General features: G+C 40.9%; 1 protein-coding gene across 2 annotated transcripts in view; it reads left to right on the top strand.

The window, feature by feature from the left end:
* Positions 1–18,505, top strand: part of plch1 (phospholipase C, eta 1) — a 50,540-nt gene extending 32,035 nt beyond the window's left edge. The window contains exons 10-23 of one of the 2 annotated variants that reach the window (XM_069148284.1): positions 1,020–1,127; positions 3,533–3,688; positions 4,446–4,508; positions 6,894–6,988; positions 8,927–9,024; positions 9,130–9,309; positions 10,219–10,326; positions 10,636–10,760; positions 10,954–11,038; positions 11,905–12,051; positions 12,468–12,547; positions 12,709–12,768; positions 13,296–13,683; positions 14,593–18,505. In XM_069148284.1, coding sequence (XP_069004385.1) covers positions 1,020–1,127; positions 3,533–3,688; positions 4,446–4,508; positions 6,894–6,988; positions 8,927–9,024; positions 9,130–9,309; positions 10,219–10,326; positions 10,636–10,760; positions 10,954–11,038; positions 11,905–12,051; positions 12,468–12,547; positions 12,709–12,768; positions 13,296–13,683; positions 14,593–17,333 — 4,434 coding nt within the window. In that variant the 3' untranslated portion in view covers positions 17,334–18,505. The remainder of the gene's footprint in view (positions 1–1,019; positions 1,128–3,532; positions 3,689–4,445; positions 4,509–6,893; positions 6,989–8,926; positions 9,025–9,129; positions 9,310–10,218; positions 10,327–10,635; positions 10,761–10,953; positions 11,039–11,904; positions 12,052–12,467; positions 12,548–12,708; positions 12,769–13,295; positions 13,684–14,592) is intronic. The other variant, XM_069148285.1, reaches the window with a different exon arrangement.
* Positions 18,506–19,706: the final 1,201 nt, after the last annotated feature.

Here is a 19,706-nt window from a genome sequence, read left to right as displayed (position 1 = left end):
GCCCACAACGATGATCTGTAAATCATGGTTGAAATAATCCTTTTCAAAAAGATAGAAATTCAAACGTGTTTAAAAAAAAAAAGAAAAAACAGTTCTCACGTTGACAGCCTCAAACCTAAGATCCTTATCCAACAGCACAGTAGGACCCATTCCTACAAAGGAAGTGAGACAGAAAGAGCATCTGGATGAGCAAAAGCTTTCAGCGTTTATTGGATTTTTTTTTTACAAGAACCAGATAAAGTTGACTTTATCTACAATGTGAAGAAAGTCTGCATTGTTCCCTGGGAAAGGAGACCTGGCTTTGTGCCTTCTTAGTGAGATGTCTGAAAAGTGAAAGCCCATTATTGATTATCTATAAAGGCCCTTAACCCCACCCTGCTCCCACCCTTTCATTACTTCCCCTCTCTGCCCTCGTTTGAGAGTGTTTCACCTCTTTCCATCCCCCAGTGGAACAAGCGGCCAGAGATTCCCAAGATAATAAAGGGAATTGGCATACATATTTTTTTAACAATCACAGATAGCAGGACGGATGGACAGACGGGGGGTAGACTACTTCTGGCAGTGGGGGAAGTGAGGGCGGCGATGTCAACCAGAGAGACTCAATGTACTGCAGGAAGCTTGTAGTCTGCCACTGATATTTGAAGAAAGTGCTTAGAAAAGCTCGACTCCCCCTCACACCTTCAGAACAGCTCACTAATGGGCCTCCACTGTGCTGAGAGAGCTGCTCAGGGAGCTTCTCAGAAAACCTGCAGCTGATTGTTCATTGTGTATGTGTTTGCGTGTGCACCAGTGTGTGTTTTGTGCCCTCTTGTGTGCTTATACGTTTTTATGTGCAGAGATTTGAGTCAAACGTTTAGAAAATCTACTGGGTTATTCTTGCACTATCTTTGAGGTGCAACCCGTGTGGGCGTTCATGTGTATTAAAGGATATGAGTGAAGGATAGTGCTGCATTTAAAACATGGGCCAAATGAATGTGTCACTCTCCTCCCATCTCTTTGTCTGTGTTCTCTCCATCCAGGGGAAGCGCCTGCCTGCCTATCTGTCTGCAGATGCTGAGGAAGGAGAGGTTTCTGATGATGACAGCGCTGATGAAATTGAGGACGACTTCAAGCTTAAGAGCAGCAATGTGAGTTAGAAGAATGTAGCTATAAATCCGACGCACTCACAAACATGCGTGAACCCTACAGTTACAACCTTCAAACAGACATGTTTCTTCACTTACTTACATGTGTTTCATTAGTTTTCATCATTCGTAGGCAGGTTGTGCCCATCTATGGAGTGTTTTTATGTCTCCGTGGCAGCAACAGCCGAAGCCAGAGGCATTATGTTTTTGGGTTGTTAGGCTGTCTAATTTTCAAAGACTTGATTTTTCAGGAATGCCTTTCAGACTTGGCACAAACGACTCAAAGATACATTTTGGTGGTCAAAGGTGAAGTTGAGTTTGACCTCATATCCGTTCATGTAAACAAAAACTATTTTAGGAAATCCTTGAGAGAATTTCTTTAAATGTGACACAAACATTCGCTTGGTCCAAACCAATTGGACCAAGATGAACTGATTAGATGCTGGGGATCAAAGGTCAAAGATCAAGGTCACTGTGACCCCAAGTTTGTCCAATCTGTCTTTTACATTCTTGTGAATATAATATCTCAGAAACGCCTTGAGGGAATTTCCACACATTTGGCACAAACATTCACTTGGACTCAAGGCTTAAGTGAATAGATATCAGGAGCCAAAGGTCAAGGTTACTGCAACCTAACAAGATCCATTTGTGGCACTAACTCAAGAATTCATGCACTAATTCTGGATTTTTTTCCCCCACAAACTTAAAAAAACCACAAAAAATTAATGACATCTATGAAAATGCTAAAATGTTTTCATTCAAAAGTGCATCTATCACATACAAGATGTCTGCTACGTCACTAAAGTCCGTTCAAACTGTTAATGTAACACTAAGAATGGACACCAATGTTCCTGGTCAAACATCCAGAAGAAGAAACACTGACCAAACCACATTTCTGAGTGAAGGGGCAGCAACTTTTAATTCTGTTTATTTTACTTTTAAAACATAGTTTCCTCTTTAAATAAAAGATGCAATAATTAATTAAATTAAATTTACTCTTTTTGTCAAACTACTGAATCTTTCTTTTGTCTTTCTTTAATTCTTTCTTTCTTCTTTGATTCTTTGTCAGCTCTTTAAGTGTTGCCTCATCAGTTCATTCAAAAATAAGACGGCAGCAACATCCTATCTAAGAAAATAAATATATAAATAAAAACAACAACAGTTACAGACATCATAAACAAAAGTTAGATAATGGCATCTTAATGATATTGTTGTGCTCGATGTAATGACCACTGAAATCAGGTAGTAATGTCTGTGCTTGTCCAATTTTAATGATTATGATTGCAGTAATGTTTTGGAATAACCAGTGGTTAATGATTCAGGTATGAATTTTAAATCAATGCTAGCACAGAGGAAAGTTTGAACTTGTTGTTTATCTAAAAAGATAAGGACAGCAGCAACATCTATCACTATCGAGTTTTCCATGTGCCATTTTCATCGTCATTCTTAATCATCAAAATTTGTTTGTGATACAGTAGTGCCAGGGTTCTCCTTACCACATTTAAAGCAGGAAAACACTAAATTTTTGTTCCAGATGGCTCAGTTTTGTAGCGGAATATGGCATCATTCTTCCACATTTAGCTGGAGGCGTGGGGCTGCAGATGCCACTTTGGATGATCATTTCCATTTTAATAAGGGCAGTGGCAGATTTCCACTAATGGGTTTTTTGAATTGAGCTCATTTAAACTAGTGTTCTTTCACAGCACTCACCACTAACAATGCATCAATAGTGCGATGCAAAGTAACTTTTATACAGTGGTAAGGCTGTGGAAGAAAATGTGAAATATTTCCCTTATTTTTCCTTTTTTAATCAACCACATTCAGCATGCAGCAGATTTCCTCAAGAGAGAGATGTTAATGGTTTATCAGATCAGTTATCCAAAACTGTGCCTCCTGTAGTGAAGAAAATATATGGCAATAGCTTTTAAGACTTACAGATAAATAAATGATGATATGCAACTACACAAAAATGTCAAGTATAACTTGTATGTTTGGGAGTGTGCCTTATTTAAATTGGCATATTGAACTGCAGTCAGATTGTCGGTATAGGTGGCCGTGCATAGAGTTGGGCTCTTACTCAAATCGCTCATCCAGCTCCACCCTCACACTAAATATAGTCACTTCTGGTGCAAAGAAAAAAATAAGATGGAGACGGCCAAAATGTGAGACTCGAGGCTTTAAAATCGCCGTTCACAAACCAATGGGTGACATCACAGTGGGTTGCCACCTGGTTGCACTGGAATTGCAGGTTTGATTCCTGGCATGTTGGCGCTGCATTTAGTCAATATAGCTTGGACCTGATTATATGTGCTTTGAAACAGTGATAATGTGTGTTCTTGCTCCAAAACAGCATTACTCTCCACCGTCTTGAAATAAATGTCCTGTCTTTCTCCTCTTCCTTCTCCTAGGACAATGGCAATCACCAGGTGGAGTCTCACATCAGAAAGAAACTGGACTCTCTTTTGAAGGAGTCTCGGATCGGCGACAAGGAAGATACTGACAGCTTCAGCATCCGAGCTCTGCTCCGAGCCACGCACCAGGGCCTTCAGAAGAATCTGCGGCAGGTAGAGCCCAAGGCAATGTGTGAGCTAGCATATGGAGCAGAGAAGTACTCCTCAGCAGATGAGGACAATAAAGCAAAAGGTGGGGGATAAAACTAGGCCATGGTATTAGTCATAGACGGGGATGGAGAAAATAGAGGAGCAGACTAGTTACTGCACCAGTCACAGGTCAAACACACTCACAGAACAGATGAAAACCGAGACAAAGTGCTTCCCCTCAGGCTGCTCTTGAGGGGCTGCTGGGCGTTCACCTCCATAAATTGTGTTTCATCCAGAGCACGTCTGAACAGACGGAAAGTGATGACAAACTAAATGTCTGCAGTGTTACTTAATATTTAATGTTCCTGCTTGCCTCTTGTGCTATTTTTAGAAACATCCGTTTCCTGACAGTCATTTTAACGTAGTGGGTGTTGTGCATCGGGGTTTCCTATTCTCTTTCTTCTACTCCTGCTATGTTGGTGATTCCCTTCACCTCAATCTGTCTTCAACGCTTTTTTTTCCTGTATGTGTTCCTTACTCCAATTTAGCTTTTTCTGTTTTTTTCCTCCTTATTTCTCACCCACTATCTTCTTCAGCTGTGCTACGTTTGGCTGATGTCTGTTGCAGCCGCTCCAGCTCCTGAGCTTTAGGGTTTAAGTGACTCACTGGGTGCTAATGTGGTTGTTATTAGGTTCACACCAAATGTTCCACACATGAATGAAAACAAGCACGCACAACCACAAACATGACAAGTCTCTGAATGTGTTCTCCTTCTTTCTAGAGCTCCAAGGGGGTTTTGAAGAAATCCCAAAGCAGATCCTTCATCACAACACTCAAACAGAAGGTAAGAAACACGGAAAAGGAGCTTGCTCGTTGTGGTTTGGTTCTTGATCTGTTTGTGTGCGGTATCCAACGACAATTTCAGCTTAGTTCAGCTTCAGGTCAGGGAGTAATGAAATATTTTGCTACTGAATACCACAATATTAGAGAACTTAAAGGAGTTCTCTTTTTCAGGGCTCCTTTATTATACAGTATCTAACAGCCTTTTCAGGCTCTTGACACACCAAACCTTCCTCAAGCAACCAATGCACCCACTAATGCACCCACAGTGGCGCAGCTGCTGATTTCACATGCTCAATCAGACTAACAGCTGAAATTCTAGAAGCAAATTGTATTTAAACTCAGAATAAACAAATTACATAAAATGTGTTAATTTGTGACCTTTACAGGGACAATAGAGGATTTATTTTTAACTTTGTAATGCACCTTTATAGCTCGTTCCCCATGCTTCCACTCTTTATACTAAGCAAAGCTAACAATGTTCTAGTTAGTGCGACTTCATAAAGAATCTCTTTGACTAACTTTCAGAAAGAAAGAGAAAAAAGTAAAATCATCTACAACCCACTTTCCAAAAAAGTTGGGACACTGTAAAATGTGAATAAGATCATAATGTGATGATTTGCAAAACATATAAACCCACATAAAACCAACATATCAAATGTTGAAACTGAAAAATTATATTGTTTTGTGTAAATTATATTATTTGGAATTTGATGGCAGCAACACATTTCAAAAAAGTTGGGACAGGATCATGTTGACCACTGTGCTGCATCTGGATGGCAGCATATGTTGCTCCAAAACCTGAATATATCATTCAGCATTAATAGTGCCTTCCCAGATGTGCAAGCTACCGGACACATGTATGTCTTATAATTATGGATGCTAGATTTTGAACTGTGCTGAAAACAACCTGGGTGGTCCCGCTCCTATTCAGCTTGGACCTCAGTCCATCTTAAATGAGCTTGGGCCCAGGGAAAGCAGCGGTACTTCTGAATCATGGGTATCTATGGTTTCTTCTTTGTATGGTAGAGTTTTAACCAGCGTTAGTGGATGCAGCAACAAACTGCGAAAAACAGACAATGGTTTTGGACCAGTCTTTTTGGAGATGTGTTGCTGGCATCAAATTCAAAATGAGCATATATTTTTAATAAACAATGAAATTTCTTAGTTTCAACATTTCTCAGTTTCAACATTTGATATGTTGTCTTTGGTCTACTTTCAATTAAATATGGGTTTACATGATTTGCGAATCATCGGATTCTGTTTTTATTTACATTTTACACAGTGTCCCTATTTTTTTGGAAATGGGGTTGTACGTAAATACAATCGCTGTTGTCAATGAAATGTTTCTTCAAGTTACGCATGGAAAATACTTAAGTAAAGCACATTTTGTAGAGTTCTCTTGAGCATTTGGTAGGTAGCTGGATCATAAGTAAGTGCCACACATACCTTCTAGTTACACACAGCAGATCAGTGCAGTAAATCAATGCATTTGCATATATGTTAATTACACATGCAGAGCTAAAGCTTGTATAGTCTTAATTTAGATCCACTCAAAGATGTGTTAGTCTGTCAGAAAGGTTCTAATGGTCTACAGACCCAAAGACAAATACTAGTAGTTTAATGGATTGAGATGTTTCCTAGTCCTTGTCTCTTTTTATATATAGTTGCATTAATTCAGTTTATATAGATTTAGACATCAATGTTGTGTGAGTGGTTGTTTATACAGACATCCTTTCAAACATTCCTCTTTTTCTCAGTTTGGTTTTTTCCCTCTCTGAACTTCTTCCTCCATCCATTTGCTTATTTTTACCTTCCTCTTCCCCTCCTTTGTTTACCCACTCATATCTCCTCTTCATTCTTTTATGCCTCCCACTCTGCATATTATGCACCCTCCCACACGTGTGTGTATATATTCGTGCATGCATGGGTGCAAGTAATCTGCTGGCAAGCAGCCTGAACCCTGTAATTACTGCAACCCTTATCCTCTTCTCGAATCCACTTTAGCTATAATAAAGATGTTGCTTCAGTTTCTCTAAAAAAAGCACACACATCAAATACAGTCATGCTACAATTACATATGCTATACCTAAAAACACCCACTGACATGTACAAACACTGCTACTACAATAACAACACTCTATGAATCGCACAGCAGCCTCTATGAGATGCATTGAATTTACTAAAGACAAACGAGCAACAACCCCTGACTGCTAAACAACTCATGAGCAAGTGTGTAGGTGATATCATGCCCGATGTGTGTTTAACACATTTATCAGGATTTGAACTGAAGGCAAGGATATAGGTAATACTCTTCAGTCAGTTTGAAGAACCGTCACTGTGGTGTAATGCATTTGTTTATATATTCTGGTGTGTGTCCATTGTCCAGAGGCATTCCAAATCCAGGCTGTCATGCCAAAGCGTGGACAAGGAGGAGGATGTTCAGGAGAGATCTGGGAGGGAAGCCGGAGGACAGTTCAACAGGTGACCTTTGACCTGCTTCACTGCAACATTGACAAATGAGAGGTTTGACACTTGCTGACTGCAGCGAACATCAGAAAAGTTTAGGGCATCAGTCGTGCCAGAGCTTCCCAGACAAACCTTCACTGTACGTTTATGTGAGAGAATGATGCACTACGAGCTCGACTGGGTCAGAATAGGAAAGGAGAGAATGATGAGTGGTTTTAATTCCTTGTCCTTTTCTGTGAAATCTCTGATGAAAAATGTACAATCATTGTTTTCCACCTTTCTGAGATTGTGACGCTATGTTCACTCTGAATGCCTTGCTGTGCAAGTATACCTTTCTCCTTTGATCCTATGTTTTAGTTTTTGGTCATTTTTCAAAAATATTTTTAGCACAAGAAGTAATTTTACTGACTTTTTACATTGACAATATACAGTACATAACATTTATAACAAGATATGATACTATACAACGCTGTTATCATTTTACACCAAGTGTGCAAAATATGGACGACACGAGGAGAGATGAGTCGAAGCAACAGAAATGTTTTAAAATTTACAAATGTCTGAACACTCGAGTTTGTAATTGACAAACTGAACCGTCAGGCACAACCCGATCACATCAGTTCTGGCTCAGATTACTTTACTATTCCAGCAGGTTGAACAGGGTCGGCTCTGCGCTGCGTTGGAACAAGTTTACTGTGCAAGGGGGATCTTCCACAGCTGTGGATCAGATGTGTCTTAGAAATTAGAGGCAAGGCAAACTTAAAAAAAGACAACAAAAAACAAAACCCAGAGGAGCCTTTGGTAAAACAAGTGTCAGGTAGACAGGCAGTGTTTTTATTTAGTCAACAGCTGCTTCAGAGCCACCAGTTCTGATTGCAGTAAATCTCTCAGGCTTTCTGTACAGTTCAGCTGCACTCAGCAGTATTACGTAGGATTCAACATTGTCATATGCCAGTTTGCCAGACATGGCCCAACTGGAGTGGGCGATATGGCCCTGAAATATGATCATATAATCATATTTCAGGGTATTTTTAGTAAACTGATTAGCTTGATGTTGACGACATAATTCCTTTGGAATGTATTTGATTATATTAAAATAGATATTCCGCTTCACTGTTACTCTACTGAACAAGTCCACTTCAGCAGTTTTGCATCTTTTCTCATGTATCAATATAAGTAATGAAAAATGTTGCATTGGATTGACATAACCACATGATTAGATATTATTGTTGCATCAGAGGTTTCCACAAATGTGATCTGTATTAAATTTAGAAATCATTTGTGAAAGTGGCTCAAAGCAAAATATTGTAAGTCAGAATAAATGTTTTTCTTTCTGGTTACACTATTATTGAAAAAGAAGAAGAAAATAATCAAACCGAGTCTATTTTTATCTACAGTTTGAACGTAGCACACTACTCCCTCACACACGTTCTTTGTCCACCTCGGTCTCGCGTTTTCCTCTCTCTGTGTGAGTGAACATTGGGCAAGACGTATGGAAATTCAGCTTTGTTTTCCTGTCTGATTATAAGACCTCGTCCCTTTTTTCTTCCAGTCTCTGCTCCTGGTTGCATAATCATTTATGCATGTCCCAGGGAACTGTCACAATACAGATTCCGGCAAGCATGCGTCTTGAGTTGATATGTAACGTACTATCTTTGTGCAACAAGGCGTGTGCATGAATGCGTGGGTCTTGCTGCACTGCATGTGCTCTGGTCCCTATGAAAGCTTTTTGCCTTTGATGTTCTTTCCTGCAGTTTGCAAGCTGCCTCTGATGGTCAATCCTCTCTACCCTGCTGCTTTTCCACAATAAATGCTTACATGGGTAGATGAGTGTGTGCATATCTTATCTCCTATACTTTTTACTTTACCTACCTTATATATCTTTACATGATCTCACTTTGTCTCCTGTGTCCATTCTTGCAATTGTTTTTGGCCATCTGGCGATTGTTGTAGGGGTGGAAGGAAGAGGAAGACGATGAAACTGAGTAGAGACCTGTCCAACCTGGTGGTGTTCACCAACTCTGTTGCCTCTCAGGAGTGTCTGAATGAAGGTGAAACACCAAAGCTCTGACACCTGCACACACACAAGCAGAAAGGCACTTTATAATCTTTACCTTGAAAACATTTGCTCATGTCTAACCCGTGTTTCTCTTCAGGTACTCCAGGTGACGTCCTGTCATTCAGCGAGACCAGAGCACAATCTCTGGTCAATCACAGAACCGAACAGTTCCTGACTTTTAACCAGAGGCAGCTGTCACGGATTTATCCTTCAGCCTATCGTATTGACTCCTCCAACTTCAACCCCCAGCTTTACTGGAACGTGGGTTGTCATCTGGGTAAGACTGCAGTCTATTACTCCAAGGTTTTCACCTGTATGGAGGCTGTTAATGAAAAAAAAACACCAGGTGCCTTCTGTTCTGCCACATACCTGCCAAATTAACTGACACTGCAAATCACATACCGGCAATCTTACAAAAACACTCATGTGGGGCCTTCACATGATTCACTTCATACATGTAATGTTGTGTAGTTTGATAGTGGTCATGTGTATGGAGGCTGTGAGCAGCTTCTGTATGTTTGCATATTGTGTGAGCTTGTTGCAGGATTACGGTCAGAACAGGATTTACTGATATTAAGGGAAGAATATAAAAGTAAATAAATGATAAGATGTGGAAAAAATGAAAAGAGTTGGAATTGAATATTTGTATCTGTTCAGAAGTAAATCAAAATGCAAGGAATCTAATATGTACCCAAGCCAATTGAATTTTCCGTCCATTATCTATACCTACTTTATCCTGAACAGGGTCACAGGGGGGCTGGAGCCAGAAACAAAGACCATTCACACTCTCATTCACCCCTAAGGGCAATTTAAAATTAAATTGCACCAATTAAATTGAGGTGCATGTCTTTGGATGTTGGGAGGAAGCTGGAGTACCCGAAGAGAACCTATGCAGGCACAGGGAGAACATGCAAACTCCACACAGAAAGGCCTAGGCCCGGATTTGAACCCAGAACCTTTTTGCTGTGAGGCAACAATGCTAATCACTGCACCACTGTGCCACCTCAATTGAATTTTATTTCTGGTAAATTCTGAAGGCCATATTGGTGTCTTATTTTCTAAGAAATCAAAACACAGAGGGGCTTACAAAAGACTTTGGTGATAACTGGATGAATTCATGTCAAATCTGGATGGAACTTCAGTGACATTTTGTTGTAAATTAAAAGTTGTTTCTTATTTTCTTCAGTGGCCCTCAACTACCAGACAGACGGGAGGATGATGCAGCTCAACAGAGCCAAATTCATGGTGAATGGAGGTAGTGGCTATGTCCTCAAGCCTCCTCCAATGTGTAAAGGTATGGCAACTTACAAACCGCATGAACACAGACAAGTATGACTAAACACCTACAAATCATTGTTTGGTCAAACAAACAAAAAACAATGTGCAAATTATTCTATTTTGTTGTAATTGTAGCTATCAAATAATAATAATAAGATATGGCCTCAGGAATAACATTATAGTAAGTAATTCTGCTTACTTCTGCTTACTGAGAACGTACAGAACGTGTGTTGTGTGGAAACAACAGTGAGAGAGGCTGTGGATATCAGGATTCACTGATGATATCAATCAAAGTTGTTGTTCTGCTGTCTTTTATTCCCGCCAGGCTCCTTCAATCCATTCAGTGATGACCCACTTCCAGCTTACCCCAAGAAGCAGCTCATTCTCAAGATCATTAGTGGACAGCAGCTACCAAAACCACCAGACTCCATGTTGGGGGACCGTGGAGAGGTGAAAACACAGCAGAGCACATCCACTGGGAACTCACAGTCTCCATTTGTTCTCTCTCACACACTGTCATTCACACACACCAATGCACCGTTATACTGCATTATTTACAGATGCTCAACTTGCTCTGAGCATCAGTGGCTATCACTGTCATGAAATGAAATAAAATGTATTGTATTTCCCTCTGTTCTATCAGATTATTGATCCGTTTGTGGAAGTGGAGATCATCGGTTTGCCAATTGATTGCTGCAAGGAGCAGACACGAGTTGTTGATGACAATGGTTAGATACACACACACATACACACCAATTTTAAAAATACCACAATATCACGTCACTTTACATTAATGCTGTGACGTGCCAACCATTCCTGCACAAAACGCACTGAGGCTTTGTTTTGTTTTTCAGAAAACCCATATTTAATGAAGTCACTGTCGTTTGCATTTCGCCATGTTTACAAATGCTTGAATGTGAGCTAACTACTGTTGACATGCATGTCCTTGAGAAAAAAAACAAAAAAAACCACACAACTGAAGTTTTGTATACTTCTAAATAAAAATGTGAGGGTTTCTTCTAAACCTTTTTTCTCCACAAACATCCACAGCCTACCCAGCGTGACCCTGTGACTCATGTTTTGGGTTGGAAACCCACCAGCAGAGAACCACTATACTACACTACATGTGGCACACAAACAAAAGTAAATACAATCAGAGGTATTTTCACCTCTGTGACCTTCTGACATTATTTAAAAAAACAACAAAAAAACAGAGCAGAGATGAAACAATGCCGTAGCCACAGATGCTGTGGAGCACTGCTGGGATCAAAAGTCAGATTAATAAATTTGAGGCACAAAGGAAGCAAAACGGAGTGATCTGCAGGTTTCACACCTAACGTGTCTTAATGGAGGAGGATACGCAGCAGAGGGGTGGGGGTGTGAGGTGGGTGGAAGAAAACTTCCTCTAGCAAAGGTTATGAAACCCTGGTAGCGCAACAGTTTTATAAGATTAGTGTGCAGATCATTGATCCCTGAAATACATCATTTGACACGCCACTATGACCAACTCCATCTTTCTGCTTTAAAAACAGAATAAGATACTGATGATATAGAGACTAATCATCATCATCATATATGTGTGTATTTTCCTCAGGTTTTAACCCAGTATGGGAGGAGACTCTGTCCTTTACACTTCACATGGCTGAGGTGGCACTGGTGCGTTTCCTTGTCTGGGACCATGACCCCATTGGCCGGGACTTTATTGGTCAACGGACTGTTGCCTTCAGCAGCCTGATGCCTGGTCTGTGCAGAATTTCTGTGTTTTCAGCTTCAACTCTTTTGTGTATGAATGACATGAACTTACAAGGGGGCACAGTTTGTCATTGCAAGTTATAATCACTACAGTACTGCTACTTAACACAAATAGACACACACACTCACACTTGAAAATAATTTACCCTATGGCTTTGTCAGTGTTATGGTTATGTGGCACATTATCATGTGTGTGGTGAACCATTATTTGATTGATTTGTATGGTGAAAGTCCTTGGCTTTCACTATATAATTGGCTTGGCAGGTTAATTTTGTTATCGACATCCATGAGAGTTATCCCTGAACCTGATGCCCTCTCCTGAGGAATCGTCTACAGAATAACCATTGTGATGACTGGACCAATTCTTTAGCTCATACGTTTTCTTTCTTTCATCTCTGACAACAGGTTACAGACATGTTTACTTAGAAGGACTGACTGAGGCTTCCATCTTTGTGCATGTGTCAGTGCATGATGTCTATGGGAAGGTGAGTGCTTTATAGTCCTGCTGTTTCCTGTTGCATCCCCCTGTTAGCTTCTTTTGTCAACTGAGATTAGATTTTGGAGGTAAACAGAAAAATAATGTTTTTAATGTTCCCAATACATCCATCAATTGAGGCTCTCTTCCTTCAATTATTTGTCTTTCTAGTGGAGCCCTCTAGTCCTGAACCCCAGCTTTACCATAATGCACTTTCTAGGATCAAACAAGGTATACTTATGCCTGAGGCTCGTTGTGGTGCTGCACGAAAAAGCAATGCATGATGCAAATGTAAAATTTGTGTTCAGCCATATCGTCAATGACTTGTTTGTGTGTGATATTAAACCACTGGGTCATACAGTTTGCTTACAAGGTTAGTTTTCATTCTGAATTCTTTTTTTTCAATGGGTGTTTTTTTCCACTGTCAACAAAGACAGTGCAAGCATGCCTGCACAACCAAACAACAGCTTCTTGCATTTTGTTTGCTGTGGTAGCTTAAGGAGTAAGGGTGCCATCTACAGGCCATGTTTATACAAACATTCTGTTGTATTTGCTGCAAATCAAGTTTAGTACATGGCATATCTTTTCATTGTTTCCATGAAAATTAATACCTTGACTACAAACTGTAATGTGTGAAAAGTTGTATTCAGTGTGTCAGAAGTGCAACCCGGCTTGTGTTTATGTAAAGGGAATTTCCTATTTACTGATATATTTTCCTAATCTTCTTTCCTTCCTGTTTGATTCCTCCCTTTCCCCAGGGTCATCATCTGCGAGGTATACGGGGTTTGTTTAATCGTTCTTCCAAGTCCTGTGTGGACACAAACTCCGGCGGTCTTCGAAAACGCTCCATCAGTGACCACCTCCTGCGACGAACAGCCAGTGCCCCCGCGAAGGGACGCAAGAAGAACAAGATGGCTTTATCAGAGTCAGTGGCTTCGATATCAGACCAAAAGAATGGCACAGGTGCATGGGCCGGAGGAGAGGGCATGTCAGGGAAAGAAGGAAGGGTGGAGAAGCGTCTCCAGCCCCGAGCCCCACTGATCCACAGACCTATCTCCATGCCTTTAGACAGGCTTCTGCAAGGGCAGCTGTCCCTCTGCTCCCCAGACAAGGAACAGCATGATATGGGAGCAGACACCATCATTGGTGGGTATTTTCTTCTCATCCCATTCAAAGAAAAAAAAAAAAAAAATTATACTTTGGAATTATGCAAATTAAACTTAAATTACATCCATTCTAGTTGAATTTCCCATTAGATATTTGTAAGATTTGTGATACATTATCTAACACCAACACTATCAAAGTCACATAAATCTATGTAGTAATAATAGAGTCACTATTAGTAATAGCTATGTTGTATTATTCAAGTCATTTCATAACAAAATATGAGTAAAGTACTACATTGTTTGTGATAAAATGCTTGGAATTGACTTAAATTTGAGTTTTGCATTTACCTGAATTGCTTTGCACGTTGATTTAATGCAAAATGTTTTCTAATTTCTCTCACTTGCTTTACTTCCTGCTACAACTATCTAAAACTCATGTACAGTAACCATGTGCACTGACAGACTACAGCCTACTCTCCATGATACCTTAACGTGCCTTTTCTGTCCCATCTTCATTTGTTGTGTTTCTTTATAGTAGAGAACTGACTAGGATATTCCTGCAGGTAATCTAAAATACCTATTGTCTGAAGGTTGCATCGTTCAAAAACATATCAGTATTGCGTCCACCCAGTGTATTTTGTTCAAAAGTGGTCTGAGAGATATATTGCTGTGTCATTTGATCCCAATCCCATTTGACCATCTCTGTCCTAATCTGATATTTGCAAACATGGACTCTTTCCTTTTTTTTTAAACTTCCACAGCCCCATTTTCCAGCTTCCCCTTTCACAGTTGTCCTTGGTGATCCATTTGTCTGTGTATTGCTATTGCCTTGTATTGGCTGGACTGTTACTTGTTGTCATTTATTTGTTGGTTGGCTTGGTGTTCTACAACGTACATCAACTATAGTATATTGGTATTACATTTTTTCTTTAACTGTCTGTGTCCACAGGAGGTTGTCCCTTCAACAGGCCCAGGTCTTCCTCTGTGGACATTATCATCGAATCATCATTCTCCATTGAATCAAGCCTCTCTCCGCCCTCCAAGACGTACAGAAGTAAAGAATTTTACCAATCAGAGGAGGCTTCTTATCTGGTTATTGGAGGTGGAGAAGTAAGAAAGGAAGAAGAATATGTCAATTACCAGTCAGAAGTCACCAAATCAAACACCATCTCCACAGGAAGAGAGAAAAACTGCTTTGGCTCACCATTAACAAATAGCCAGATGAGATCAAATAAACCAGAGACATCTTCAAATAGCACAACATTCACAGTTGCACCTTCAGTCTCCTCTTCCTCCTCCTCTGCTCCCTCCTCTGTGGCCCCTCTCTCCCCTGTCAGTATGGACTGTGATCTGAAGAGTCCCAGCTCTGTGCATGACAGCGCCATCTCCAGGCTCATTGATGCTGTGTCCTTAGGCAATGAGCAAGACACATGTGGCTCTATTTCTGCCCTGATTGGTCAGTTTGAAAGCACAGTTGACCAAAGTGATTTTACAACACTATCTCCAGATGTAACCCCTTCTGGTCACTCAAACCTCAGGCCTACCACCCCTAAAATCCTGGAAGAGTTAAGCTCTCCTCGAAAGACCAAGACAGCATCTCCTAATAAGAAACACATGATAAGTCCCCAAAGGGTGGCTCAAAAAACAAATCATTTAAATCGTGATATCTGTTCACCCCGCAAGATTTTCCAAGCAAATAAACCTGCTCCAGCCCTCATCTCCAGCCCAGAGACTGCAGACCTGGAGGAGGTGTACACCATTCTGGACGAGGAGGTGCTGTTGCCTGTATCAGTTTACAACCTGAGGAAACAGACGGTCCATGTTCAGGCAGACCCTACAGAGAGCGCATGCTCAAGCTGTTTGGGGTCCTCTCCAGAAAAGGTGGTTCAGGGTTTAGGGAAAGGACACAATGTGGGCTGGGATGATGTGCACAGAAAGAGAGGCAAAAGGGAAGAAATTGAGGAGACAGAGGAGAGGGTATATGAAGAGGTGAGCGATCTCCCCGCACCAGTGTGTGACACAGCGCGGGGTACCTCTGGAAAGTACATGAGCTCCCCTGCAAACGACTGTTTCCAGTTTCTCCATGATTCAGCTGGAAAGGTTTTTGCAGGAGTGGAGCTAAACGTTGATGAGGATCCATTGGAGATGATGCTGACTTCACAGAGATATAGCAGCAAATGGGACGGGCTTATAAGTCCAACCAAACGCCATGCTATTTACCAAAACCACGAGTCCACCCCCAGCCACCCCCAACAAAAACAACCCATGTCTTATCGTGATCCTCAACAACAATACCCGTCGCATTCATCTCCTGTAGCCTTTTCACAGTGTCATTCCCCGATGAATAAACCTTCTTATCAGCTGTCTAATCACCATCCACACCAGGACAACACCCAGGCTCCACTCCACCATAGACATGTCAACTCTCGACCCTCCAACCCCAGTCCGTTGCGTCAGAACAGCTACCCTATACCTCAGAGCAATTGTAAGGCCCTTAACAACAGCAGAGACTTGAGCAGTTCCTACACACAACAAAGAGGCTATTGTGGCAGCCACATCCTAAACAGATCGCATCATGACAGGCGAGGGTATAAACAGATGGCAAGGGAGCAAGTGGGGTGCTTCCGCAATGGTTTCTCCTCTTACGAAAGCCTCCCTGGTCAATCTGCTGCATCTGTAAACATCTGTCGAGACAGAGACCTGTATTCCCCCTCTTCAGACTGTGAAGCAATGTACAGCCAGTTAAACTCTGGCTGTATCATGGCCTCATCAGAGTTTTCAACTTCTGGGAACACTCAGTCACATAGCCAAAGTCCAACACAATCGCATGACCTGAAACAGTCATGGAGCCAAAAGGTTTCCCTCATTAATACTCAACACCAGCCACAGGCTGAAACCACAGTTTCTCTTCACTCAGATTCAGGGCCTTTATCAACTCATCCCCAATCTCCGACCATAGACTCCACCAACTCTAGCCCATGTAAGTCCAAGTCCCTGGGAGACCTAACCTCTGAAGACATATCATGTAACTTTCAGAGCAAATACCACATTATCAGTCGAAGTTTCATCACTCCCAATATGAGGAAGCAAAAGAAGATGGGCACCATGGGGGGAGTAACTTTCCAACCACAGTCTTGTGATCCACTCACAGAACAGCTGCGCAAGCTGGTCAGCCTGGAGGGGGATGACAGTGACAAAGTTAGGCCCCAGTCTCCTCAGTTGCATCAGAAAGCCAAATCCCCACTGTCACAGCCACAGGAAACTAGTACAGCCCCTGTTGTTCCCAGGGATATAGATGATTCCCCTCCACTTCTTACCCGTCGCCTATCCTCTCGGAGCCAAAGCCGAGTGCGCCATATCAATAGCCGTGCCCGCGAAAGACAGCAAGAAGCTCTAAAAACACGGGCAGGAGTGGTGATCAATAACACTGCCAGCATTGGTGGGGTGGTATTGAGGAATAAACCAGCCTCACAGAATCCACAAACTAACAGACACTCTACTGGTTCATACATAGCAGGCTACCTTGGTCAGCTGGAGGACAGGGGACTTCCTGAAGGAGCTTGCACATCATTACTTTATGGAAACGGAGATCATTATGGAGATCGATACTATACTGACGACTCTCTCCCACCTGCAAACACTTCCCACTCAGCATCCGAGCCCGAGGTCTACTTTCTACTGAGATTGTAGCTCTAACCCTAACATAGCATGAAATTAAGACTCAGGCAGTGATTCTTGATCAAATTGGATTATACCAAAAACCAGAGGATCAAGGGAGTAAAGACTTGCCATTGTTTGTTCCTATGTTCATTAACCAAGAGGTTTCCCTCATAACAGTTAAATAATGTTATTGTGGGCTATTTCTGGAAAGAGTTATAGTCTGTACAATATAAATGAAACATTACATATAATCCATGCCTGGATCTGACAGCATGAATTTCCTGTATGACATGTCCACTATTCAATAGTGAATGGTCTTTCTAGTTGGCTGTGTATTGTCTATATTCTGCTTGATGTGTAAATGTACTTGGGAACTTTGAGTCCCACCCAATGGCTTCCTTAACGGATTGTACAGATACTTGTTAACGTTGTCTCTGTGATGTTCTGTCCAAACAACGTACATTGACTATGAAGCCAAAACCCCCCCCCCCAAAAAAACGAATTGGCTTTTAAGCAGAGGGAATGTCTTTCTTTGAATCATTTGATTGTGTAGTATAATCCAACAACTACTTTCAATAGATGGATTCATCTTTTCAAATATCAACTGTAAGTCTTCCTTCTCTTTTCAGTGGTATTTTGTTATTTGTATTGTGTGCAAATACTCCTGACATGATTTTTCAGTTTAGTTGAGAATGTATGTTTGTGCATGTTACATGTGAACATGTCAAGCATGACTATGCACCAGTTTATATAATAGATGTTGCATTGCCCAACCACATTTGCACAGAACATACAATTGTATTGGATACAACAGAAGGACATATGCTTGTTTGTATTGGGTGCAGTACAGTACATAAACGTCTGTGCTTGGACGTGTTGCTCTCTATGACCTGTAGAATAAAAAAAAATGTGATTGCAGATTTTTTAAAATTATTATTATTTTTATAATTGCTTTGATACAGATTGCAAAAATAATCTCTTGTTGGTTCGGGTTATTTCATTTTGTATACCTTAATGAACTGAACAAACAGAGTGACAACTACACAGGGCCAGGCTGACGAGGGCAGGGCGGCAGAGCTGCAGTTTTTTTTGAAAATTATTGTTTCAGTATTACACCATCCTTTTTTCTTTGTATTGTTGCTCACTAGAGAATTGTGAGCATTTTCCTACCAATGCAATAAAATACTGTAATATTTGATTTCGACAAATGGCATGTCTATTTCCTTTTTTATTCGAAAGATAAAATTAATCAAGCTCAATCTCAAAATCAATTCATTTTAAGCCTCTTCTTTCCCCTATATGCGACCTTACACATAATGGGATGTAATTGCTAATAAAAAAAACTGCAATAGAGATGGCAAACAGCACACCTGTTGCTCTGGGCATACAATTCCCCAACCTGGGTCCAACCTAGACGGCCACACTTTAGTAAGTTTAACAGATCAATTATAGTAAAAGTCTTTGGAAATCAAAGAAAAAAACCCAGATTGCTTTTATCTTTGATTGTCACTTTTCAGATAATGAGGATAAGCCGTAAGCAGTCAAACCTCTTCACTTCCTTATCCTGAGGCGCAGTATCTCAGTTACCATAGTTAATTTAAATGAGATAATACAGTATCGCGTCTGTGGTGTTGGATCTCAACCTTTTTACAAGAATAATTGTATTTTGAAGAAGGGCAACAAACTGAAAGGTTTAAAGAATTGGAAGACGTTTTTCTCTAAAATTATAACAAAAAATATCCAGCTCGGTGTCATGCACGCGTCAGTCCACTGGAGAATACCATGTTAATGTTTAGTGTCGCTAAAGTGTAAAACGTAGATGCATGCATGATGAGGGTCTAAGAAAGAGGTCATGTCTGAAGTACAAAGAGAAAGTTGTTGTAAGGAGTAGGTTAGGGGTTGTTGGTTGAAAGTAACACAGGATTTTCATTAGTGTGACTGGTGTTAAGTGTTTAAGAAGTCAACGTGGATTTCTTTTATATAACATAAGTAAGTTATATACATGACTCAATGTAATTAACTTCCATTTGTTAGGTCACTTACCTGCTGTACATAATGTTACTTATGTAAAATTTACTTATTTTAACCCAAACCATGATCTTTTCCTGAATCTCCAAATGTGAGGCTCCTTATTTTCACACGGAAGTGTGGCAAAATGTGACACTAACATGGTACCCTCTAGTGGACTGATGGGTGTATTACAGGTTCTGGCTTCTGTAGTCCAACTCCACTGGGAAGGTGCGCAGTCAGGACGATTAACACACACACGCGATTAACGCGCACACACACACACACACACACACACACACACACACACACACACACACACACAAGAAAAAACAGGCGTCTGCTGCTTCGGTCATCACTTTCACCTCCTTGCAAAAGGCTTTACCCCTGTTATAA

Source organism: Embiotoca jacksoni, unplaced genomic scaffold (genome assembly GCF_022577435.1).
Source record: "Embiotoca jacksoni isolate LCO1_2020_lvr unplaced genomic scaffold, fEmbJac1.0.p SCAF_14, whole genome shotgun sequence".
Lineage (NCBI taxonomy): Eukaryota > Metazoa > Chordata > Actinopteri > Embiotocidae > Embiotoca > Embiotoca jacksoni.
This window is presented reverse-complemented; position numbering and strand designations above follow the sequence as displayed.